The sequence below is a fragment of the Loxodonta africana genome, chromosome 1 (genome assembly GCF_030014295.1).
Source record: "Loxodonta africana isolate mLoxAfr1 chromosome 1, mLoxAfr1.hap2, whole genome shotgun sequence".
Classification (NCBI taxonomy): Eukaryota; Metazoa; Chordata; class Mammalia; order Proboscidea; family Elephantidae; genus Loxodonta; species Loxodonta africana.
Window position 1 is genome coordinate 227,312,660 of NC_087342.1, and position 25,909 is coordinate 227,338,568.

Sequence of the window (25,909 nt, forward strand, 5' to 3'; positions counted from 1 at the left end):
CTGCACACCTGAATTTCATACTTAATATTCTGGAAAGGAGACGAGACACTTTCTGCTTTGGAAGGCACCTGAGAGATGAAGGTTCGTTTTAGACCATTGAACTGGCATTTTAACCTCTGCCTTAAACCCCTGGGAAGTCACAGGGAGAAATCATTAACCGTATCCTATTAAAATCCTTAAACAAGAGACCTGAACTAGTCTCACTGATTGAAATATCTTCTGTTTCTAGTTCAGTGTTTATCCTCTTGCTCCCAGGGGACACTTCTCTGCAAGAAATGCCCACAAGTTTGCCGTGCTGTGCAGTTCTCTGTCAGTGACTGATCTTATACCATCAACTAATGGTATCGAGAACCACAGCTTAGAGTCCTTGCAAGTTGACCTGCTTCGTAAAAAAAAGTGTAATTAAGCAAGGGAGTAAAGTTTTTCTCATTTATTCCCTGCCTTTTGAGACAGTAAAACACCACTGGTATTGACTGAATTTCTACTTTAGTAAGCTAACTTAGGATAAATTGAATACCATCCAAACCAAAGAGGTCTTTTAATAATGTTGTTGTTCGTTGCCGGTGAGTTGATTTCCACTCACGGTGACCCCATGTGTTACAGAGGAGAACTGCTCCATAGGGTTTTCTAGGCTGCTGTCTTGTCTTCACAGAAACAGATCGCCAGGCCTTTTCTTCTGCGGTATCGCAGGGTGGGTTAGCAGTCGAGCATAAACCACATTTTGATATAACAAGTCATAATATGTTAATATATTCAGGGAAGATCATATATAATATAGAGCTGTAAGAGAATGCTTATATTTTATGGCGTATGTGTATTTTCTGTATATGTAGATCTTTAAAAATTCTACATCTGTACCTTCTTGGTAGTAATATACATTCCTTCTCTCATTGCCCTCCCCCACCCAGCCCCAGCTTGTAGAACCGGCAACATATTTGTGCTGTGTGTTAATTCATAAGTGTTTCTCTTGTCAAAGTGGGGATTGCTCTTCCACCCTGATGACGTTTCATTCCAGGCACAGTGAAACCTCTTGTACTTACCACTTGGGCTAGAATGAAAATTTTACATACACAGAGGGCAATGGAAGGTGGTTACAGAGGGAAATTCTTTGCAAGGAACTTCCATTTAAGTTTTAAAGTAAAACAAGCCTTTTTTTTTTTTTTTTTTTTAAGGCAGTGAATTTTAAAAAAAGAAATGAACCATTGATAGTAGGAATTATATTATTTTTGGTGTGCTGGAAAGTATTCAGTATTCTGAGTGGTGTCAGATTTTGGAAACTCAACTGTATAACAAGATTTTACCAAATCAAACTATAATGACAAAATGGTGAGTTTATTGTGCATGAGCCCATGAAGCCATTCTTTGCCTTCCCAATCACTCCATCAGAAAAGAGGACGGATTTAAGGAATGCCTTGGGGTATGGGGCCCTTACGAGAGTCCTCCTTGCAATTCCCTCACCTGCCAGCTTTGCAGCAAGATAAATGGAAGCACTGTAGCTTGAAGGTGCCTTGGTTAGAATGAGATGCAGTAGGGCCTCTCAGTTCTTTACAGGCATCATAGATCTGCTAGTACTTATAAAAGAAGAATAGAGTTGGTGCCCTGCTGACTGAATTGTCCTCCAGAGGAGTATTAGTTACAGAGCTTCTTTGTTAACTGGGCTGAATGCTTAAACCACTGTTGAACTTCTTTTATTAATGTGTTTTAAGGTAGCTCTACATATGGATACCCTAAGTATCTACAGGGCGGGAATATTTCTATATAATTTACATATAAAAATTACGTGTGTGTATAACAGTAATATAGAAATTATATCCTTTTTTATCACTCTTCTGTTACGCTGAGGTCTTGTCGGCACTGAAATGCTGATGACATGTGAACAGTAAGACGACCACCGTTTCTATATTTTTCTCTTGATATTTCCTTGATCAGCTTGTTGAATAACAGAAATGTTTTTGATGCCTTTGCAGCTTGAAGGAAGCTCTCTTAACACTCCTCCATGGCACTTTTTTCAACCACAACATGGAATTTTAAGGGAGTACAGGGAAGGGAAGGGATTTGTAGGTCATGCAGAGAATTATAAGAATTTCAAAGTAACAATTTGTTTTCCATGAAGATTTACATAAAATTATTTAACTACAGTTAATGATTTTTAAAAAACTGATTCTGCGGTGTCTTTTCTATGTTTAATTCCTATGTAGTAATGGGTTATAGTAGAAGAAAATGGTTTTATATCTAGTTATCTACCAATTTCTTTTTTCTTTGAAGAGACATGAAAAGCATATTTCCTTCCAACTAATTCTTCTCTAATAGCCCTGGTGGCACAGTGGTTAAGAGCTCTGCTGCTAACTGAAAGCTCAGCAGTTCGAATCCTCCAGCTGCTACTTGGGAACCCTGTGAGGCAGTTCTACTGTCCTGTAGGGTTGCCATGAGTTGAATCGACTAGATGGCAACTATTTTTGGTTTATTTAGTGCATCTAACACAAAGAGCCCACCACCTATCTTTACAGTAGAGTTCCTAAGTTATTATGATACCTTCAAAAAGAGTAAAATTATACCTGGTTCTAAATCCATATTTTTCAGGCGGCTGTGGAAATGGAGTGTCCTGGTTATCTAGTGCTGCTATAACAGAAATACCACAAGCAGATGGCTTTAACAAAGAGAAATTTATTTTCTCACAGTTTAGTAGGCTAGAAGTCCAAATTCAGGGTGTCAGCTCCAGGGGAAAGCTTTTTCTCTGTGTTGGCTCTGGAGGAAGGTACTTCTCATTAATCTTTCCCTGGACTAAAAGCTTCTCCAGGCAGGAACCTCGGGTCCAAAGAATGCACTCAGATCCCAAGGCTGCTTTCTTGGTGGTATGAGATTTCTCACTCTCTGCTCCCTTCCCTTTTATCTCTTGTAAGATAGAAGGTAATGCAGGCCACGCCCCAGGGAAACTCTCTTTACCTTGGATAAGGGATGTGACTTCAGTAAGGGTATTACATCTCACCATAATCCTCTTGAACATAATCTTGCCTCATCAACCACAGGCAGAGATTAGGATTTACAACACATAGGAAAATAACATCCATCGTAAAACGGAAGACAACCACACAATACTGGGAATCACGGCCTAGCCAAGTTGACAGATATTTTCGGGGGGACACAATTCAATCCATGACATGGAGTGAATTCCAACACTCATTAAAGCTTGTATAAATTAGGATGTATATAGCAGTCATTGTGCAGTTCAGCTGAGACCTGTCTGATTCTTGTTTTTCCCCCAGGGAAGAGGCAAAGGCAATAGAGACTGCCCTAGAACTGGTACGCCTTGGTTTGTTAAAGCAGAAGTTGGCAAACTTTTTTTCTCTAAGGGCCAGATAGTAAATACTGCAAGCTTTGTGAATGTATGGCCTCTGTCATAGCTGCTCTACTTTAGTAGCCCCAAAGCACCGTAGACAATTCCTGAAGGAATGGGTGTCTGCATTCCAGTGTGCATGAACACCAAAATGGGAATTTCTTATATTTTTTACATGTCACGAGCTAATTGTTTTTCCCAGTCATTTAAAAATGTACAGTTCCTGGGATGAACAAAAACAGCGGGCCGATTTTGGCGGTAAGTTTGCAATCCCTTGCTTTAAGGAATGCCTACGGGTATGTCCCTTTGCACTGTTATTAATTGGTGACATCAGGTTAGCATATAGTGAGTATATGGAGGCGTGTCCTTAAAGGATTATCTGCAATCTGTCCAGTACCACTCCCTACCCCACCCTACCCCACTTGAGAAAGTGAGAAGCGACAAGTGAGCTTTCAGCCTGGGGTGGGCGAGGAGTGGACCGCAGCCCCATCCTGCCTCTCCTGCTGCTCATCAGTCTGTGTGCCTGCATACATCTGTCAGCTCAAGTCTCGTTTTGAGGAACTAGATAATTGCCTTGATTGTTGAAGTGTGACTCCTCTCTGCATTGTGTGTAGCATGTTCTTTGCTTGATAACCTGCTTCTGTTTCTACCTGGCTTCACAGAAGTTGTGTTCAATTTGGAAAGTCTGAATAGATTTATTGTGGACCCTCAGTAACAGGGTTAAATGTAAGGTTTTACCAGCTGTATGTGTGCAAAAGCCTGCATCTCGGGTGCTCTGAGCAGAAATGTTTATCTCTTAATTCCGATTTTATCTCTGGATTTGACCAGTTGTATCTGGGAGATTTGATGATACTGTTTCTAGGGGTGGTATTTTCAGTCTGCTCTGCTTCTGTTAGTTGTTATTTATAAGCACAATTATTTGATTGTGGAAGGTTATATTTTACTTAGAAAAAAAAGTTGTTTTGTTTTGTTTTCTTTTTTTGGCATAAGACATTCTTGTTTTTCTGTAATACTCTTGTTTCTGTGAGGTTTTCCAGCTATACTTTGTTTAGGAAGAGGGCAGTGGTGGTTCAGTGGTAGAATTCGCTCTCCTTCCATGCAGACCTGGGTTCGATTCTTGGCCAGTGCACCGCATGCTCAGCCAATACCTGTCACTGGAGGCTTGCGCGTTGCTATGATTCTGAACAAGTTTCAGCAGAGCTTCCAGAATTAGACGTGTTAGGAAGAAGCTACTTCCAAAAATCAGCCAGTGAAAATTCTGTGGATCACAACAGTCCGGTTCCATTGTGTATGGGGTCACCATGAGTCGGGGGTCAGACAACAGCTGCTAACAGCAACAAGATACTTTAGAATGTATTTTTTAATCATTGATAATTTTGCTGTTAAAAAAGAGAAGTTAATTATGATATACAACAGCTCATCAACAGATAAACTGTTGACGGAGCTAGGGTGCTAACCCTGAGTTTGCTTTCTGACTTTTTCAGTGCCCAGGGAACTATAACCAGAGCTCTGCCTTGCCTGTTTTGTACGTCTAGTCTAGATTCATACTCTGATTCTTAGGTGTCTTCCTTCTGCCAGTTGTCAGAGCCCTCATTTCAGACGTCCCAGTAGTGAACAACATACTTGATCCCATTCTGCAATGTTTAGTCCTTGATCGCCAATACAAAAACTTCTCAACTGCAGCTCCACCTTTAGAACTTGTTCAATGTCTAGCCCTCAGCTTCCACTGGGTTTGCAGACTTGGTCACCTCGGGGTCCTGTTTTACTTACATGCAGCCCCTGCAGGTGGACGGCCTCCTTCTAGGCCCTGGGGACACAGCAGTGAAGAAGCCAGGAGTCTCTGCTCGCCTCACATCCTGGCGAAGGCGGGGCAGGCAGTCCCTCCATCCTGTGCGTCACCATTAGCAGCCGCTTTCTGCCCTCAGAGATAACCTGACTTTCTGAGCTTCAGTTTCTGTATCTGCCAAATGGGGATTGGAAGAACTGCCTCAGAGGTATCCTGATCAAATTAGATGGCATCAAGAAATTCTTTGTTTAGCACAAAGTAAAGTGTAACATTAGGACTCATTTCTGCCAACATAACTGCAAAGGGATTTATTTCTGCAATTATTGTTGCTGTTGTTAGGTGCCGTCGAGTCGGTTCCAACTCATAGCGATCCTATGCACAACAGAACGAAACACTGCCAGGTCCTGAGCCATCCTTACTATCATTGTTATGCTTGAGCTCATTGTTGCAGCCACTGTGTCAATCCACCTCATTGAGGGTCTTCCTCTTTTCCACTGACCCTATACTCTACCAAGCATGGTGTCCTTCTCCAGGGACTGATCCCTCCTGACAGCATGTCCAAAGTATGTAAGATGCAGTCTTGCCATCCTTGCTTCTAAGGAGTATTCTGGTTGTACTTCTTCCAAGACGGATTTGTTCGTTCTTTTGGCAGTCCATGGTATATTCAATATTCTTGTCCAACACCACAATTCAAAGGCGTCAGCTCTTCTTTGGTCTTCCTTATTCATCGTTCAGCTTTCACATGCATATGATGCGATTGAAAATACCATGGCTTGGGTCAGGCGCACCTTAGTCTTCAAGGTGACATCTTTGCTCTTCAACACTTTAAAGAGGTCCTTTGCAGCAGATTTACCCAATGCAATGAGTCTTTTGATTTCTTGACTGCTGCTTCCATGGCTGTTGATTGTGGATCCAAATAAAATGAAATCCTTGACAACTTCAATCTTTTCTCCGTTTATCATGATGTTGCTCATCGGTCCAGTTGTGAGGATTTTTGTTTTCTTTATGTTGAGGTGCAACGCATACTGAAGGCTGTGGTCTTTGATCTTCATTAGTAAGTGTTTCAAGTCCTCTTCACTTTCAGCAGGCAAGGTTGTATCATCTGCATAACGCAGGTTGTTACTGAGTCTTCCTCCAATCCTGATTCTCCATTCTTCATATAGTCCAGCTTCTCGGATTATTTGTTCAGCATACAGATTGAATAGGTATGGTAAAAGAATACAACCCTGACGCACACCTTTCCTGACTTTAAACCACTCAGTATCCCCTTGTTCTGTCCAAACAACTGCCTCTTGATCTATGTAAAGGTTCCTCATGAGCACAATTGAGTGTTCTGGAATCCCCATTCTTCACAATGTTATCCATAATTTGTTATGATTCACACAGTCAAATGCCTTTGCATAGTCAATAAAACACAGGTAAACATCCTTCTGGTATTCTCTGCTTTCAGCCAAGATCCATCTGACATCAGCAATGGTATCCTGGGTTCTACATCCTCTTCTGAAACTGGCCTGAATTTCTGGTAGTTCCCTGTCATTATACTGCTGCAGCCATTTTTGAATGATCTTCAGCAGAATTTTGCTTGCGTGTGATATTAACGATACTGTTCTATAATTTCCACATTTGGTTGGATCACCTTTCTTGGGAACAGGCATAAATATGGATCTCTTCCAGTCAGTTGGCCAGGAAGCTGTCTTCCATATTTCTTGGCATAGACGAGTGAGCACCTCTAGCGCTGTATCTGTTTGTTGAAACATCTCAACTGATATTCCATCAATTCCTGGAGCCTTGTTTTTTGCCAATGCCTTCAGAGCAGCTTGGACTTCTTCCTTCATTACCATTGGTTCCTGATCATATGCCACCTCTTAAAATGGTTACAACATCGACTGATTCTTTTTGGTATAATGACGCTGTGTATTCCTTCCATCTTCTTTTGATGCTTCCTGCATTGTTTAATATTTTCCCCCATAGAATCCTTCACTATTGCAACTCAAGGCTTGAATTTTTTCTTCAGTTCTTTCAGCTTGAGAAACCCTGAGCATGTTCTTCCCTTTTGGTTTTCCATCTCCAGCAGAGCCCTGGTGGCACAGTGATTAAGAGCTCGGCTGCTAACCAAAGGTTGGCAGTTCAGATCCACCAGCCACTTCTTTGAAGCCCCGTGGAGCAGCTCTACTTTGTCCTGTAGGGTTGCTATGAGTCAGAATCGACTCTACGACAGTGGGATTTCTGCAATATCAAAAAAATCTATCACTCCTTTACTATAATGGTAGTCTTATAGATAGCTTAAAAAAAAAAAAAATTTGCACCACCACATCTGGTTAAAATTGTGACTGCCAGTTTTGACATTAGAATCTCCTAGTTTGAAATTCAAACAGTCCCCAGTGTCAGCTCCTAAATAAAAAGACCCACATCGCCTGTAGCTATTTAGTGTCTAGACGTTCTTATTTAGGAACCAGTCACGGCATGCAAATGGCGAATGACCACGGAAAGTTGTCCGTTGTGTGTGGTACTCGGAGCAGGTTCGTTAGACTAGGTGCTGAGCCCGGGAGGAAAGCTGCTCAGAGATGGTTTTATGAAGAAAAAGTGGGCTTTATTCATTTTTTGGGAAGTAGCCATGTTGTTAGGAGGGCACCTTCATGCAGGAGACCCTGGGTTCAAACCTTAGCCAGTGCACCTCATCCACAGCCACCACCCGTCTGTCAGTGAGGCTCGTGTGTAGCTATGATGCTGAACAGGCTTCACGGAGCTGTCAGACTAAGACAGACTGGGAAGAAAGGCCTGGCAATGACTTCTCAAGATCAGCCAGTGAAAACCCTACAGTCATGACAGTCTGATCCACGAGTCGGGGGCCCACTGGCCCGCAGCTAACCATACCAAGCCGTATCATGTTCGTGTGGCTTCAGCCTGTGAGAGACCCACTTAGTCTCCCATGACAGGCAGCATCCTCTGAGTGTTTTGGATGTCATCCAGAAGCACTTCATCCTCTGAAGGGCCATTGTTAGGATTTTTAAATAGTCTTTTGATCGGGTATTGATCCAAATATTTTTTTTTCATTTTTTATTGTATTTTTGGTGAAAGTTTACACAGCAAATTAGTTACCCATTTAACAATTTCTATACATCTTCTTCAGTGACATTGGTTTTTCACAGCGCGTCAGCATTCTCATTATTTCCCCAAGTACGTTTTACTCACACACCTTTTCTTTCTTTCTTTCTCAGGACCTGTCTGGCTCCATTGATGACCTCCCTACAGGAACCGAAGCAACCTTGAGCTCGGCAGTTAGTGCCTCCGGGTCCACGAGCAGCCAGGGGGATCAGAGCAACCCAGCGCAGTCACCCTTCTCCCCGCACGCATCCCCGCACCTCTCCAGCATCCCCGGGGGCCCATCACCTTCTCCCGTCGGCTCTCCTGTCGGGAGCAACCAGTCAAGGTCTGGCCCAATCTCTCCTGCGAGTATTCCAGGTATTCCATTTCTTAATAATTTTATATCTTCCTTTGTAATGAAGCCAGACCTAAGGTTAATCAGCCGCATACACGCCATTTCTTTATTTGACCAGCAGAAACCTGGCTAGGAGTACAACTTTGTGGATTGTCACCAGAGCGTGGGAGAGTCCCAGTTCCTAAAGATGCCCGACCAGTGGGCATCGCCGCCGATGAATCAAATCACCAGCTCCTTGGATGTTTTCAGTTTGCACTTTTACCTTAATTTATGCCAGAACCGCAAAATTATTTATTTTGCTAGCATGTCTATTTGTAATGACTCTGCCAAAAAAGATCATCTGTTGATAAAAACCACTAAATTAATTTATCAAAGAGATTGTTGACTAGTTTTGACCTTTTTTTTTTTAATGGTTCTATTTTTATCCTAATATATATACCATAGTTGTTATTCTCGATTATAGTTGTTGTTACTCAAACGGAGGCCTAGAGACTTGCCCATGGTCATTACTGTCCATAGTCGTACAGTTCATTTCAGCAGCAAGGCTTCTGATTCTTCATCCAGTGGGCTTCTTGTATAGTTCAGGATACATGTATGTAAAGTTTCCAGTGATGACTGGCAGTGTTTACTAAAGAGACTCAGTAGGCCCACTAGAGCTAGCCAGAAAAGCATATTTTCAGAAGATAACCGGACTGAACTAGTTGCCGTCAGTCAGCTCTGACTCATGACAACCCCATGTGTTGCAGAGTAAAACTGCATTCCAAAGGATTTTTAGGGTTGTGATTTTCCTGAAGCAGATTGCCAGGCTTTTCTTCTGAGGCACCTCTGGGTTAGTAATTGAGCATGTAACCATTTGCACCACCCCGGGACTCCATTTTCATAAGGTCGAACCCGTTTTTCTTCCAACTTGAAAAAAAGGATAAGCCAGCCGTTGCTATTCCTGAGGGTTTGGCCTAAATTAAGGAGACAGAAGACAAGATTGTACCCCAGAGATTGACAGAATCTCAGCTGTTGTCTCCACACATAAACATTTTAGCTGGATAGTGAACCCCCGCTTCACTCTGTCATAGGGAAACTGATTTCCATGTGATTGGCAGGAGTCTAGCATAAGAGGGAACAACAGGTGAAGTTCAAGGACCTGGATTGTTTCTTACCCTTTTTATATGTATTGAGACCCCATCAACTAAATGTGACCAGTGCTATTCCCTCTCAGTTTTCCCTTTTCCTCTCTCCATGGCCATGGACGGGGCTGCCACATGGAGTGAGCAGGCTGTTCATCACGCAGGGCATGGGTGCTGAGGGGCCGCTGAGAGCTGACATCCAGCTGCTCTCCCCAGCGAGGGGCACCCTTTCCTGATTCACACAGAAGAGCCAGGGAGCTGTCAGCAACCTGGCCTAGCCCTCATGGAGTAGTTTGTGGTTTGAATGTCTCCACTTTCTGTTCCCACAGCTAAACCTAGAGATGCAAATAGAAGGCTTTGATATATGTTCAAATCAGAATTTTTTTATAAAATTCAAAGCAGAATTTTTATATGGCACTTTTTAAGGGGATTTGTTAAAAAAAATGTGTGTCAGATTTTTGTTGAAAAAAATATGTATATGCTCTTCTGTTTCCCTTTCCTAGCCTCTCTGACCTTCCTTCTTTTTTTTTTTCAAATCACTATTCCCTAAGATCCATATCTTTAAACTCTGGAAAGTATTGAACATGTTTATGTTATATACTTGTGTGAATTTGATCACGGGTAATAAAACCACATGGTAGACATCATCATGAAGCTGTTATTTGTTTTTTTATTATTTACTTTTAACTAAATTCCAGAACCCCTGCCTTTAGAGAATAATTAGGCCCGTTCAGTAATCTTACCTCCTTTTCTCATCTCTGGTCCTTATTAGAGAGTCCCTGGGTGGTGCAAACAGTGAAACACTCTACTGCTAGCCAAGAGGTTGGTGGTTTAAACCCACCCAGAGGTGCCTGGGAAGATAGGCCTGGTGATCAGCTTCTGAAAAGCTACTGCCTTGAAAACCCAATGGAGCAGTCCTGCTCTGCACACGTGGGGAGGCCATGAGTCAAAATCACCTCGACTACAGCTAACAGTAGCAACAAAGCCCTTATGTTCACATTTTTTGTAGATCAGTATGTTAGATCCTAAGGTAATTTATACTCCGCTTTTATTTGGTTCTTAGTCTGCACCAATGAAATATGTCGTGTAGAGATTGCGTGTTTCTCAAGGGCAGGAAACTTAAGCTGTTGCTTCACAAACATCCACTTGGAATTTCCTTCTTATTTTCCTACGTGGAGCCTTCTGCCTCCCGCCCCCCTACCCTCCCAGCACACCTTGCTCTTTCTGACCTCACTTCTCTCCTGTTAGCGCCTGCTCTAGCTTGCCGCCGCCTTGCCATTGTCTCCCCAGCAAGCCACGGTAAAATGAGTAGCTGTTGGGTCACTGATAGCTGGGGTGAGGCAAAGCCACGACATTGTGGGAGGTTCTTCCCGGTATTGCTTTCCCGGGGTCTGTGGAAGAAAAGCAGCCGTTTTTCTCCACTTCTGCCCTTGTAAATGAAATGGACAGCTGATGAGAAGTGTCACAGACATGGGAAAACAAAGCACACTATAGCATCCAGAATGGCTGACTCTGGGTCTTGCCCATGAAACCCGTTCTCCACCTACCATGGATCTGCCCTCCCATCACACTGCCTGACCAACGTCGTGTCATGGGAACCAGTCCTGTGGGGCACGGGCGCTGCGTTGCCCTGGCAGAGTCCTCTTGCAGCGGGGCTCGCCTCCCTGCCTTTCTGAGAATCAGAGTAGGGGTTTTCCGTGGTGAGTAGCCACAAGGACTCCTGCCTTGGTTCGCACAGGACTGGGCTTCGGTCACGCAGCCATCTGCACTTGGAAGGCACAGACTTCAGCCCTGGCTGTTAACCCAAACAGGCCTTTGAGAACAGAGATGTGTGCGCTCCCCCAGTGCCATTACATATGTTCTTGTTTTGTACTTACTGTCTTCATTGCTCTCTCTTATTCATAAAGATAAATTTATGTACTTGGGGATAGAAATGAAGTACCCCATCTTTCCAATTGGTCACTGACATAGATATTAGGCGCTCGTGCATATACACGCTTAACTTAAGCAAATCTAATGGCGGGTGCAGTTGACTCTGGATTTATGAGATCAAACGTTCAGTTTCCCTTCTACTACCTGATGCCACCACAGGTGCTTTTGCAGCTTCTTGGGCTGCATCCTGGAGTTTCTAACTTCTGTTTAAGGAGCATGAGCTACGCGGTCTTGAACGTATTGTATAGGTCTCTCTTACGCCGTGCGGAGTCCAGGCTCACGCAGTCCTGGAGGCTGACACAGCACCACGTCAAAGTGCCTCGCTGTTGCCAGGAGATTTAGGGGATGCGAATTCCACTTGTCTTGCCTCCAGAGCCAGCCATTCCAGTTTACTAACAAAGCAAAAATGTAAATAAGCCGAGCTTCTTTTTTATTTTATTGGCCAAAGGCTTTTGTCAGCTCTTTCCTCCTTGGGCTATGAGCAGCAACAGTGTTTAAATATTAAGGAGGGCGAACGTGCCATGGGAGGCAGAAAGGGGAAGGCAGATAGTAACGGTTCATAGCCCGATAAACATTTCTGCTTCTAAAAACTTTGAAGGTCCAGACTGCTGATGGTAGCTCATTGATTCTGTGAAAGAAGAGCTAAGAATAGCAACCATAGACTCTTGAATCTTTTTTTCCTTCATTCTTTTTTTAGCATTTGGCATTTGTACCACATTCGGTTTTACACAGAGTTAAGTCACTTTCATCTGACGGGAGAATAGCCATTGATTATAGTAGATCAGGACCAGACTTGGCCATTCACATTAGCACCCTGACAAATCGGCATCTACTTCTTAGCCATTCTTTTTCTTGCCTGGTCCTAGGCATTTATTGTAAGAGGACTCATCAAAGGTAGCATCTTCCCAGCCATCACAGACAAAAACAAAATGTAACGTCAACTGTCAAAGTAGACCCTGCTCAGTTTTTAAGTTGTACGCGCTTTGCTGTTTAAGGCGTCTAATCTTGCCCCCTCTCCCCAGACTGAAGCTGGCTGTAGGAGGTGAGAAAGAGGGAGGCTGGGGCTCAGGGTAGCTGAAGAGCCGAGAAATTGCAGAAGGAGGAAGGAAGCTGCAGGTGGACTCAAAGAGGACCGGGTGGAGAAAATCATGCTTTCTGTCATGAGTCTTTCAGAAGCTGCACTATTGCTCAGTCCTTCTCTATTTCTGCCTCCTTCACCCAGCCGCCTTCCTTTCCTCACTCCACAGCCCCCTGTCCCCCCACCCCCCGTGCCGTGGGTACCTCCGTGCATGTACCCCCTGGAGGGAGCTGCCTCCAGGAAGCCTCCCCACAGCAACCCCCCACGCACCCACACCCACACCCACGTCCCCACACACACATGCACACCCACACACACACCCCCATACACCCCCCCACACCTCCCCACACACCCTCCCACACACACACACCCCCACACACATACCCACACACCGCCCACACACACAAACACACAGTTATTAATCTATGTCTATGCAGATTATGTCTGTGCAGATTAATAACTGGCAGGTGACTTCAGTTGCCCTCCTTTGAAAAGGATCACAGGGTTTAAGGGCCTGCAGAAACAGAGACAGCCCTTCCTCTGTTGTAAAGCACCAGCTACTTTATAGAGGAGCCTGATGCTCTGGAGCTTTAGCTCAGGTCAGTCCTTAATGGGGAGAGATGTGCCCAGCATACCAGCCACCGTGAGGGGGAGAGATGGGCCCAGCATACCAGCTACCATGAGGGATTTGCATCCCTCGGGGGAGCCTCAAGCACTAAGAGCATGGAGTCCAAAAGAGGGAGGCACACATTAGATGAAATACGGCAGCACCGTGGTTTATTTAGAGCTCCTCCGTGCGCTCACCGGGTTCCTCTTAGCAAGCCAGAGCATGGTAGATTTCCTATGGGCCCATCTAGCCGCAGATGCAAACGAGAAGATATTCTGGTCAAAAAAATTCATTTTCTTGCCTAATTTGACACTGAGACAAGCAGATTCTGGAAGGACACCTTAATGGGAAAGAGAAAAATGAATCTCAGTTCAGAGGTAGTCATAGGCCAGGGTGAGCAGGAAGGGTTTCAGTGAGAGGAAATGATAGTTCCAGGTCTAATTTGTCAAGATTAGTGCCTAAGAAAGGAACCAAGGGGAACTCACGCCCGGGCCTCTCTCTCTTAATCTACCCTCCCTGGGGTTTAGATCTCTTGAGGCTCAAGCCTAAATAAAGAAATTTTCCACTTCTTAATTTATCCTTGCTTAATAAAACTCAGGCTAATATTATAAGTTTATTTCTATAGGTAAATGGCTCTAAGCCAGTTTCCTTCATTATAACATTAGTAGAATCTCTGAAACGGCACTGCATGTAATGACATTATTGTGTTTTTGGTTTTTTGGAAAGTCTGCACAGTTACCCTACCTGGGAGCCTTAGTTTAAAGCACCCACCGAGTGTTCCTCGTTGGCTTCTCTAGAGGTAGAAGCCCCTGCAACAGCTTGTTGCCAGGAAGACGCATGCTGCTTACTGGCAAGCTGAGCAGGGGGAAAAATTAAACACGAAACGCCGTTGATAGATCCACGTTTTTAATCTGTGGCAACACAGAAAACATCAATTCAGCAGTTCTACAAACCAAGGCAAACTTTAAGCCAGTGTTTTTTCCCTTACAAAGTAAAATATTTGTATGTTACAGAAAACAGTGATTTCAGATCCTTTCCAAACGATGCTTAGCCACAGTTAGGAAAGCAACGATGTATGTTGTCTTCTGGAGAGATGAGGCTGCAATTCTGTAAGGCTTAGTCCTTAGTAGTATGATACAGAGCCTGCTCTCCTTCAGATGCTGAGTTAAAATCCAGACCCAGATCCCATTCTAGGAACTAGGTGCTTTGGTTAGGGGTACTCCCAGCCTCGTTGCTGGAGGGCGGGTCCCCGTTTCTGACCCAGCCAGATCCTAGCATTTGAAGCCAGTGCAGCACCCCATGTGCAGAACTACTGTCCCCCGGCCACCTGAGGTGTCCTGCTAACTGGGGAATGAGTATTTCTTCATCACTTCAATACCATTGACTGTCCATTTTCTTCAGTTCTTCCATTCCAAATTTAGCCTTTTCCCTGCTCTTCCTCCCACATTCAGAAATAAGAGACTACTAGGATTTTCTCCAACTATACATTTTCTGCTGGTTTAATTAATACCGGTTGATTTAAATCTCCGTTTATTTTCTATCCCCTTTTTTTCCTCTGGTGCTCTGTGCTGTTAGCAGTGGCTAAGACTTCCCCGTGGTTGATCCGTCAGGCCACTCCCACTTCTTGGCTGTTTGTGTCCTGTTTGCTGCAGAAATCCTTCAAGCACCTTGTTTTCGTGTTTGGAACTGAGGAGACTGCTCTGAACTTGTGCTTAAGTTGAGTGTTTTCGCTTCTTTGGGATCACCAGTGTGCAGCCCCTGTTGAAATGCTGTTGGCGTTGACCTGCTATGTTTTACATCTTCACTGGAAATAAGGAATAAGAATGGAAGTCACAAAAGCTTCCGTGAGCTAATTTTAGCCAAAAAAGAAAAAAGTTTCAAAAGTCATTTTGTTGTATTTTGGAAAATGGTGGTGAATGAATGGTGCTTACAGTCAAGATGTTCCTCAAGTTGATTTCATAAACTTCTGATCTGTGTTACTGTGTTTTCTAAAGGAATAAGTGACTGTTGTGGAAGGAAGAAAACCATTTTACCGAGGGTGTTTGTGTTTGTTTCCCTATCTTCTGTTAACCCTGGAGCCAAGACTATGATGATGTGTTGATTGATTATAGCCGTTAAGCCTCTTACTAATCAGTTTCATCACTTATTCTCAATTCACACACTTGCACCTTTGATTTCTCTTCCATAACAGGGTGATCTGGGTTGTCATTGACTAATGAAGAACAGAATTGGTTTGGGCATGAGACAAACGGAATGCCCACACCAATCCTAAAAGGCATTAATCTTTAATAATCCACATCTGCATGTTTATAAATGATAGAACCAGGGACTTTTAATGTTGATATTCTCCCTTCCAAACAGAAAGTGACATAGGAGTTTGTACTTGCAAACTACATTAGATGTACGCAGCTGAATGCCAAGAGTATGACCTTGCCTGGGTTGCCAAATGTATTAATGCAGTGAGTGGCTTTTAAAAGTCCCATGTTGCACTTTTGCTGCTGGGTAAATTAGGTGACACCCCAGGAAGGGCAACTAGCCCATCACTCACTTCTCTTCCTTCCTTAATTTACTGTTCCCTTCTTTCATTCGTTTCTTCAGCAAACAAGTACTACGTGCCTACTGTGCCACTACCTACCATCCGTTTCTAGGAACTGGGGGAAATGCATTTCGGCATAGAAGACTGAGGACCCAGTACCCATGGAACAGAAATCCTAGTGAGAAAGACAAGGGATGGGTACATAAGTACATAATTTATTATCAGGTGTTGTCAGGCTAAGAGCATGGGGGTGGGGTGGAGTAGTGCATCTTTACTGAGCAATTGTTAGGGAAGGTGTTTCTTAGACACTGGTACTTCAACAAGACATCTGAAAGAAGTACAGGAGCAAGCCATGTGAATGGCTGGGGAAGGGGTATCCGGGCAGAGGAAACAGCAGCACAAAGGACCTGAATCAGTTGTGTGCATCGTGTTGGTGGGCCAGGGACCCCAAGGAAGTCATGTAGCTGGATCATCCTGGGGGGTGGGAGTTGGAGCAGAATGGGTAGGCAGCTAGCATAGGCAAGCCAAGGGCCAGCTTGTAGGTCATGATGTTATGTTGTTAATTGCCATCAATTCTGACTCAGGGTGACCCTAAGTGTGCAGAGTACAGCTGCTTCAGAAGGTTTCAGTGGCTTGACCTTTCAGAAGCAGATCTCCAGGCCTTTCTTTTGAGGTGCCTGTGGGTGGGTTCAGGCTGCCAACCTTTTGCTAGTAGTCGAGCGCTTCACTGTGCCACCCAGGGACTCCTAGGTCATAATTAGGACTCAGGAATTTATTTGAAGTGTGACAGGAAACCACTGGGAAGGCTGAGAGGCAGGGAATGGTGTGATCCAGTGTAAGTTTTCAGAGGATCATTCCTGCCACAGCGTGGGGCGTGTCCTATGGGGCATTCCAGCTGCAGAGGGGCGCGTGTCCTGTGGGGGCGGGCAGGCTGCAGTGTGGGGCATGTCCTGTGGGGGCGGGCAGGCTGGAAGCAGGGAGATTAGTCAGCAGGGGGCTGAGAAGCCTCTTGCAGAGATTGGTGATGGCTGGGGGTGCACAGAGCTAGTGCTGGGGGGGTTGTGGCCTAAGAGATCAACAAATAGTGATGCCGTTTACTGAGTTGGGGAGATTCAGGAAGGAGCAAGTTTTTGATGGGGAATCAAGAGTTTGGTTTTGAGCATGTTACATTTGAGATGCCTACTAAGGGTTTAGGGGAGAGAGGCTGGAGAAGTACATTTGTGAGTTATTAGGGTTTTAGATGAGCTCACCAGGGCACCTAGCCTGCATCAGGATCACGGATTGCTGGGTCCCATACCCAGCTTCAGATTTAGTAGGCTTGGGAGCGGGGGAGCTGAGCGTTTTCAACCCGTTCCAGTCGATGTTGACGCTGCTGATCTGGGGACTGACTGTTGGCCTAGTGATGCGTGAAAGTCAGTGGTTCTCACCGCTGGCTGTACATAGAACATCCTGGGAAGCTTACAGAAAAGGACTGATTCCCCGAACAACCTCCAGAGATGCTGGTTTAATTGGTCTGAGGCGGGGGGTACTCCATCAGTATTTTGCCCTGGTGGTGCGGTGGTTGAGAGCTGGGCCGCTAACCAAAAAATTGGCAGTTCAAATCCACCAGCTGCTCCTTGGAAACCCTACGGGGCAGCTCTACACTTCTATAACGTCACTGTGAGCCAGAATCGACTCAAAAGCAATGGATTTTTTGGGTTTGGGGTGATTATTGTGCACAGGTTGAGAAACCCGGAGAGAAGAATTCTGGGGCCTGAACCTAGGGCTACTCAAAGGTGCAGAGACCATGAACAGGTAAAGGGAACAGAGACGGAATCACCAGTGACACCAGGTGCTCCTGGGGAAAAAGCCAGGAGAACATGATGTTCTAGAAGCCACACAAAGAAAGCAGAAGAGGCTGACTGTGCCCAGTGTAGCCTAACACCTCCCTGCAAGCGTTCCATGGGCATGTTTTACGGAATAGGAAGCTAGTATTCACAGTTACGATCGTGTATGTGATGGTCATGGAAAAGCTTAGGGCTATATAGTTCTTTTTCTTTTTTTTTTAAAGGAAGCATGTTGTCATTTTGTTCTGACCTTTCCAGAAATAGGTTGTAGCTCAATTGGGAGTAACGTCACAGGGAAGATTCTTGTGATAAAACAGTTATAGCCTCGAGCCAAATTCAGTTTTAATAATAAAATTCCTTATTTTCACAATTGTTACTTTAAAAGTTACAAAATCCAATAATCGTGTAATTTAAAATTCTATTTGAAAAAGACAAAAATGTTGGCCAAATTAAAGAACAGATAGCTCTCTTGGAATAGTGCAAGAAAAGAAAGCTCGAAAGTCAGTCACGTTGCTCATATAACCTTTCCCGCTAGATGCTTGAGGCCATCTTTCCACTATAGGATTTTAAAATTTTTGTTACCAGATAGAAACCCCAGGTTCTTACTAGGCGTGGTTCATGTTGGCCGATAAACGAGAGACTGAAGTGGAAGAACAAAAAAGGCACCTTTACTCGGTTGTACAATGAAATGGAGTCAGTCGGTGCTTACTGCCAGGACTGCTCACTCAGGGCGTGCAGACAGGTTACTTTTAAAGGGGTTTACAAGTAGAGAGTTCATACAAGTTACGTCAGCAACAGCCTTAATCATACTATGCAGATACAATGGGGTTTACGTATAACATCCAAGCAAAAGCCGGATTCAAATGCAAAGCTGATGGCAGGGGGGCCCAGCAAAGGAAACGATTTTGCCATAAAACACTGTAGGGGAGGAAGCCAGGTAAAGAGTACAGCACTGTGGGGGTTCCGTCTCACTCCTCCCATCTTTTTGGACATTGGTCATTCAAGACCAGTGTCCATCTTGAACTATAACCCAGCTTGGAATTGTGTGGCATATTTTTGGAGAGGGGCAAATATTGGACCTCGGGCTTTCATTATGGCTACTGACCTCTTGTTGGTTTATAACTATTTACTAAATATTGAAAGAAAAAGAGCGACTGTTACGCCCTGTTTATATGAATGTCTCTCTAAAAGGCTCTTTTTCTTTTTTTCAGGTTGTCTTTATATCTGAGAGGCCAGTTGATGTGTCTTTATAAGAGTCTTTGTGAGTCCAGCTCACATTCTCTATGCTCAAGGACAGGAAATAATGATTTCAATATTATTTTCCAACTCATTCCCTCCCGTTGATCGGAGATTGGAGATAACACATCAATGATCAGTATCTGGACTTAGTCGAGCTCCTAAATGGCAGCCATTGCAGGCTCCTTAAACTCAGGGTGCTGGTTTTCCACCAGATACCATTTGGTTCTTCACCAGGATATTAAGTAAGAGCGATGTTCTCAATCACATTGCCAGCGTGAGCAGGCTCAGTGTACATCAACGTCTTAGCCCGAGGCCTTCTTTTGTCCTTTTAGGTGTGGAAGACAATGGAAGATAAATTTTATTATGCCTAATATTGTCAGGATGCAGACTGAGAATATCACTGTCCCTTTCAGTAGTGATCTAGCCCATGTACTTATTGGTAACCAACCAAATAAATCTGGTGTTTGTAAGGGCGTTACAGTATGTAACCAAGCAGCTTGCCATCTAATTCTATGTATATCCTTTTCTATTTCTCCTTTGTTATTTATCCAAATGCAACAAGAGGTATTTGCTACAGCATAGACTACACTTCCTCAGGCTGATTAAAAAAAAATCTTAAGGCTGTTTTGTTATCTCATGTCACTTTGGATAATGAGGTCAGAGATTATCGTTGTGTCTCTATCTCATTAGCAACTTGGTCTATGATTTATCTGCGTAATGACTGATAAATTTCTTAAAGATTTTTCTAATACAACTATACCATAACTATGAACTAAAGCTACCAACCATACCCTGAGTGTTGGACCAGTGGATTTCTTTTTGACTCTCATTTTTGGTGTATAACAATTTAACATTACCTTTTCAATATTTACTAGTATCATTACAATGAATATCTAAAGGTAATCTTAAAATTCTCAAAGTGTGTTACCCTTGCATTCACCAGGAATCTAAATACGAAATTGCCCACGTAAACCCATTGTTGGTTGGAAAGGGATCATTTAAAACCAGTATAGTTGGATCCACCACACAAAAAGTTTGTCTAGAGGAAACCGAAGGTATAGAAAACGCTAAAGAGGTTGACCCTAACCCTCAGCAACCTCCCAAGACCAGCAGGCTTAAAAGGAATTAGACTGTTGGTTAAACAAGGCTTCATTGTGCAACTTCTCTCTGGAAAAGGCATTTATCTGAATACCCAAATGTATGTCATAGTGTGTACTGTGACATCAAAGCAGGTTAAACAGGTACTTATTACCTTTAAAAATAAATAATAAAGTCAAGCGTTGGTTAATACACCTTCATAATGGAGATTTCAGTCAGATGCCTTGCATTTTTGTGTTTGTCTTTCAGCAGATTACAGTGCTTTAATTTTCTGTCTCTTTACTTTTAAAACAGTGTTATATCAAGGGTTTAGAAGTATTTTTATCACAGAAGTAAGCTCTCATTATTTAGTGTAATTGTAAATACAATAAAATTTTTAAAGCCTATTAGATGATAGTATATCACTTTAGTACATAAATTGACTCTTAATTCTGTATTTAAATAGGAAGTATATAGACATCCTGTTGCCTGAATGCCAGTGTTTTATCTTTTGGTTCCAATTTTGTGTATCATGTGCAATTACATTCTAATATCTAATTTCCATATGGTTTATCTTTTCGTACCACACCTCACACCCAGAAGCGGCATAAAAATTCACGAGGACTGGCCACGGGTGTCATAGTTTGGTCTGGAAAGCACGGTCACTTGTGCATATAGGCACACCCAGCGCCCACGTCTGCGTTGGCTATTTTTGGTACAGAAACAACTCCAAGTCCATGTGGTGCTTCTCATAGCGACCGTGTTTATAGGCAGAGTTGCCACCGAGTGTTGGAGCCCAGAGTGAGAGATTTGTGACAAGGGAGGACGGAGCAAGGGAAACTTTTATTAAAGCAAAGGAAGTGCCTTGGCTTTCAAAAGGCCTGTCTCTATCAGGCAGCACAGAGCAGCGATCAAGTGGAAAAAAGAGAGCAGGCAGGCGCCTCATCTAATCTTCCTCCTGGGGGCCCAGGTGGACAAATTGGCAACCCTGTTCACAGCTTTCTTCCGTCTCCCCTTTGTACGTAAGAACTGCTAATCGGATCCATGCTGCTGCAACTGTGGTTAGTTATTAACAGAATAAAAGCCGATTTCTTCAAAAGAACGGGTGGAGAAAACGACTATACAAAATTGCAAGGTTGTTAGAATCTTAAATGCACAGCAGTCGATTTTTCCCCTTATTCTGAATTATACGATGAATACAAGTCTTTCATCTGTCACTATACCCATTTCTTCAGAAGGCAGCCAAATATTAAGCTCCTCAAACAAAAAAGGAATCTTAGAAAGAGGAAAAATATTGAGGAGGAATAAGAATGGGTAAGAGAGGGGAAAAATTAGGTTTTGTTTTTATTAATTTGTCCTGGTGGGAGAAATACAAACTACCTGCTCCGTTTGGTTCCCCTCCCCTACCTCTCACCATACATCAAAGCAAGGATTAGAACAGATTTCTCTGGTAAGCCCTTCTGCATTCTGTGTCTCGCTTCCTGTGTGAGTAAACTGCAGAACCTACCACTTTTCTTTAACAGAGCACTATGGATCTAGACTTCTTGGTAAAAGGCAGGTGAGTGGTCATATCGAGATACACATACACACCCCACCTCCACCCAGTGGATTTTTCATACCCAAGACCTTTGAATTGTATGCCTGAGCTTTAAAGCTACTGAAACAAACAAAAAGCCAGTTGTCATCAAGTCAATTCCAACTCATGGTGACCCCATGTGTTACAGAGTGAAACTGCTCCGTGGTGTTTTCTTGAAAAGAGTGTGCTTTTATGAGAATGCTGGGTACAGGCGGTGAGCAGATTTTCAAAAGGCCAGTTTATAAATGTCTGCGCTCTTTGACATTCACAAAGGGATACCTCCCAACATCCTCAAGATTCCCAGAGATAGACATACTTATACTGCATCCTGCTTTCAGCTGAATCACATTTTTGTTCCTGTTACCTATTGCCTATTCAAGTCATCACACCCAAGTTTAACTGAAGTTTATAAGCTTTGCGTAAAGTTTTATGTCTGTCTTAATACCCATTTTTCCACAAAGAAACAAAGTTTTTATTCACTTAGCCAGAGCTCTTGGGGGAGTAAGGAAAATAGAAGCTGAGTGGAGCCAGGATGAGAGTGGTCAGCCAGGTTAAGGCACGTCACTCACACCCATCAACAGCTGTTGGGCAGAACTGAAAATTATGCCTCGGTAAAATCAGAAACTACGCCTTTCGTGGGTGGACCGTCCTGGTCACAGAGGAATAGTGGAAGCTAAGAATGTCATACAGCCCATCCTTACTATCACAGATTCTGTGTTTGAGAATTTGCCTACTTGCTAAAATTGACTTATAAATCAGTACTCACAGTCCTTCTTCAAAGAGTGGCAAAAAATTTCATTTGCCTGACACCCGTGTTTCCCACAGAGGTTGAGCAAGGCAGTGTTCTGTCTTCTTGTTTCAGCTCTTCTACTGTAAACAAGTGTCCTTTGTAGTGCCGCTTTTTGTGTGTGTGTATTTTTTTGTGCTTTTTGTTGGTGGTATCGCTTTTTAAAACTGGCCCCCAAGCGTAGTGCTAAAGTGCTGTCTAGTGTTCCTAAGTGTAAAACCCATTGCCATCAAGTCAGTTCTGACCCTAAAGTGACAGAGTAGACCCAATAGGACAGAGTAGAACTGCCCCATAGGGTTTCCAAGGAGCAGCTGATGATTCTAACTGCTGACCTTTTCTGAACACTTAACTACTGCGCCACCAGGGCTCCTAAGCACAATAAGGCTGTAATATGTTAGGTAAGCTTCATTCAGGCACGTGTTATAGTGCTGTTGGTCCTGAGTTCAATGTTAACAAGTCAACAGTATCTATTAAAAAAAAGTGTCTTTAAACAGTTTGGTTGATGAAGATCTTGCGACCAGAGGCTCACAAGAACCCAACCCTGCATCTTCCCTAGGAGCAACAGCTCAGTATTTGCTAATTCAGTATCCACAGTAACTTTTAGACTGAACTGCGAGTAATGAGAATTGCGTCCCCTGACTTAACTTATAGTGTGCCTTGTAAGAGCCCTTTTAGTTTCTGTGCCTCAAGATCTCTGTAGAGAAGTGTCTACCCAAAAAGGCTTTCAAGCTTGTCACGTGGTCAGACTGTTAGGCTGACTCCTAGTTGAAAGACATCTTGTAATCATGGCGTGCTTCGTTACCAAACCGAAGAGGGCGATTGGGAAGATTCTGGCTTGGATCTAGTGACTAGATGAATGGTAGTGTACTATAGCTATAGTCTCCCTATGAGTTGGTAGCAGTGGCTGAGAGCTTGGATGCTAACCTAAAGGTTGGCAGTTCGGATCCAACAGCCACTACTTGGAAACCCTGTGGGACAGTTCTACTTTGTCCTGTAGGGGTGCTGAGTCAGAATCTATCTGACGGCTACAGGTTTATAATGAGTTGGTCTTTGTAATTAAAAATCAAAAGCACAAAGTATTGGTAGTATGACCCCTGTATGAGCAAAATTTGCGCATAGAATATATCATTAAAAACCTACTGCCCAGTGTTTTGTTCTGTTGTACAGAGGGTCACTATGAGTCAGAACCGACTCAATGGCACCTAACAGCAACATTTAATAATGTTTAAGGTAGTCAAAATAGCAAACCCTCCTATTCACCTAAGATTTTGAATACTTGTGTCTCTTGTGTTGTTTCGTTACTGGTCAGAGGTGAACCAGATGATTTCGCTCTCAGTGAAATTAAAGCACTCTGGCCATTTGTTTTCTCAAGAAATCCTAATTAAGCGAAAGATAAGGATAAATTTTTTTTTTTTAAAGGATAAATACGAGTAATACTACCAAGTCTATCAAATGTTCCTGCTGTTTTACACATTTTGAGACACTTTTGTTAATACCACAGTTAAGGTTGTAACTAAAGATTGTTACACTTCAGTAAATTCTTAATCTTTCCATTTTGAATTTTTTGGAATAGATTGGAAAACATGTTCAAACACCCTTAGTCATTTTTCTTTTTTACTTGGATTGCCCATTGTTCTCTTTAAAAAACAGTCTTTTAAAGGATTTTTTTTTTTTTTTAAAGATTAAGCTCTCTGACAATTCTTGGTGTAGTACAAATATGGTCGCCGAGTTTACAAAAACTATCAGCTATTCATGTGTGACCACTGGGGGACTAAACAGTCCACATGTCCATGGTTGGTTTATTCTTAAAACAGTAAGTGGGTTTTAAGCAATTTGAAAACTTTATGTTCAAGATACAAAAAGATACTTCTGTTACGTATTACCTCTGACAGAAAATGTTATTTCGTGGTAGAGGAGAAAAGTTAGGTCACATGGAAAAACCTAACTTTCGTGTACTTAAGTGAATATAGAATTTAAAACAAAATTTATGCTCAATAAGGAAGTCTAAACAAACTTAATCAGATGCTTTAATTTTCTGCAAGATACTTTTTTTACTAGAAAAATTTTCAGAATTACAGATGACTGGAATTTGATTTCAACTAGCTCATCTAGTTGAGTGTCTGGTCACATTCTAGTCCCTTGTGAACTGCTTTTTTCTGTTTGGGACTCTCGTTTGTAGAGAAAGGAATTAATTTCAGTTTGTGTACATACATATATATTTCTTTGTGTAATATAAAGCAGAACAATTATGAGCAAAATTTTAGTTCTACTTTCAAGTTTTAAATGGCTAGACGTCACAGAAATTCGTATATTTAAGAATTTATTATAAAGTCCCTCTACAACCTTTAAAGCTGAGGGTCTATTATGATTTTTTATAAAACCAAGTAGCATAATTTAGAATGTCAGGCTTCTACTTAATATGTGTCTATATTAATGGTTTTTCCATTCAATGTAGAGAATATGGTAAGGATAACAGGTACTAACAACTAATGGTTCACTTTTAGCAGTCTACCAGAACACCGCTTAAAATGGCTTCAGTGACGTTAGACAAATATCTGAAGGTTTATGGTTGCATCAAATTGAAAAATTCCTAATACCTAAGATCTGCTCTTATGTTCCCTCTTTACCCTTTAGTATTACCATTCTAAGGTAGGGTCACACCAGCAAACTGAGACAGATCTTGGTGTAAATATAGAATTTTTACTAACATTATTCGTCCATTTAACAGTATTTTAGAAATAAATTTCTGCCATGTATGTCTACTAGTAATGTGATGTTTAAGGTATGATCCAGTCTTCATGGGTGCAGTTAGTTACAAGTGTTATGCTTATGTTTGCATACTTCATATCAAGCTTTGTACTTTACAAGATGGTAAATTGCTTTTTAACTTTTGGTTCTAAAAAATAGGTAAACCTCAGTTCTATAGTATTGCTTACCTGAAATAGATTTTCTTCTTTCACCGGCCAAAAGTTAAGTCATTCACATATCACCCGTTTCTAATATAGTGACAGAATCGCTTGTTAATATCAAACCGTAAGAAGGGTTCAGCATCCGTATCATCCTAAATGATTGTGTCATTTCCAAGGAACTAGCCTGTCTTTTCCTAAGTATATCTGTAGGTGTTTTATAAATTTCTACTTAGAAAAGAGGTTACCTTAATTCAGAATAGCAAGTCTTACTGGAGTACTTGTTTGTTTTCTTTTTTTTTTTTTTCAAGTTTAAAAGTAGTAATTAAACCTATGTTTTGTGATTGTTTAAAAAAAAAACACTGCCGTTAAGTCGATTCCACAACTCTATAGAACAGAGTAGAACTGCCTCAAAAGGGTTTCCAAAACTGTAAATCTTTACGGAAGCAGACTGCCACATGTTTCTCCCACAGAGAGGCTGATGGGTTTGAACTGCTGACCTTTTGGTTAGCAGCCGAGCGCTTTAACCGCTGCACCACCAGGGCACATACTCTTTTTTTATTTTTACTTGTCAGCTGATAGGCCTGCGTAGCTACTCTCTCTTGGACTGTTGCCAGGATAGGTTAATAAAGAGACTCATAACCCTCAAGCCACTGGAGGGGGAA

The 25,909-nt window shown here is 42.6% G+C and overlaps 1 protein-coding gene across 9 annotated transcripts in view; it reads left to right on the forward strand.

The window, feature by feature from the left end:
• The window catches only part of ARID1B (AT-rich interaction domain 1B), a 500,120-nt gene that overhangs the window by 345,903 nt on the left and 128,308 nt on the right, over positions 1 to 25,909 (forward strand). For all 9 annotated transcript variants that reach the window (XM_064292621.1, XM_064292627.1, XM_064292638.1 and 6 more), the window contains one exon: positions 8,339 to 8,582. In XM_064292621.1, coding sequence (XP_064148691.1) covers positions 8,339 to 8,582 — 244 coding nt within the window. The remainder of the gene's footprint in view (positions 1 to 8,338; positions 8,583 to 25,909) is intronic.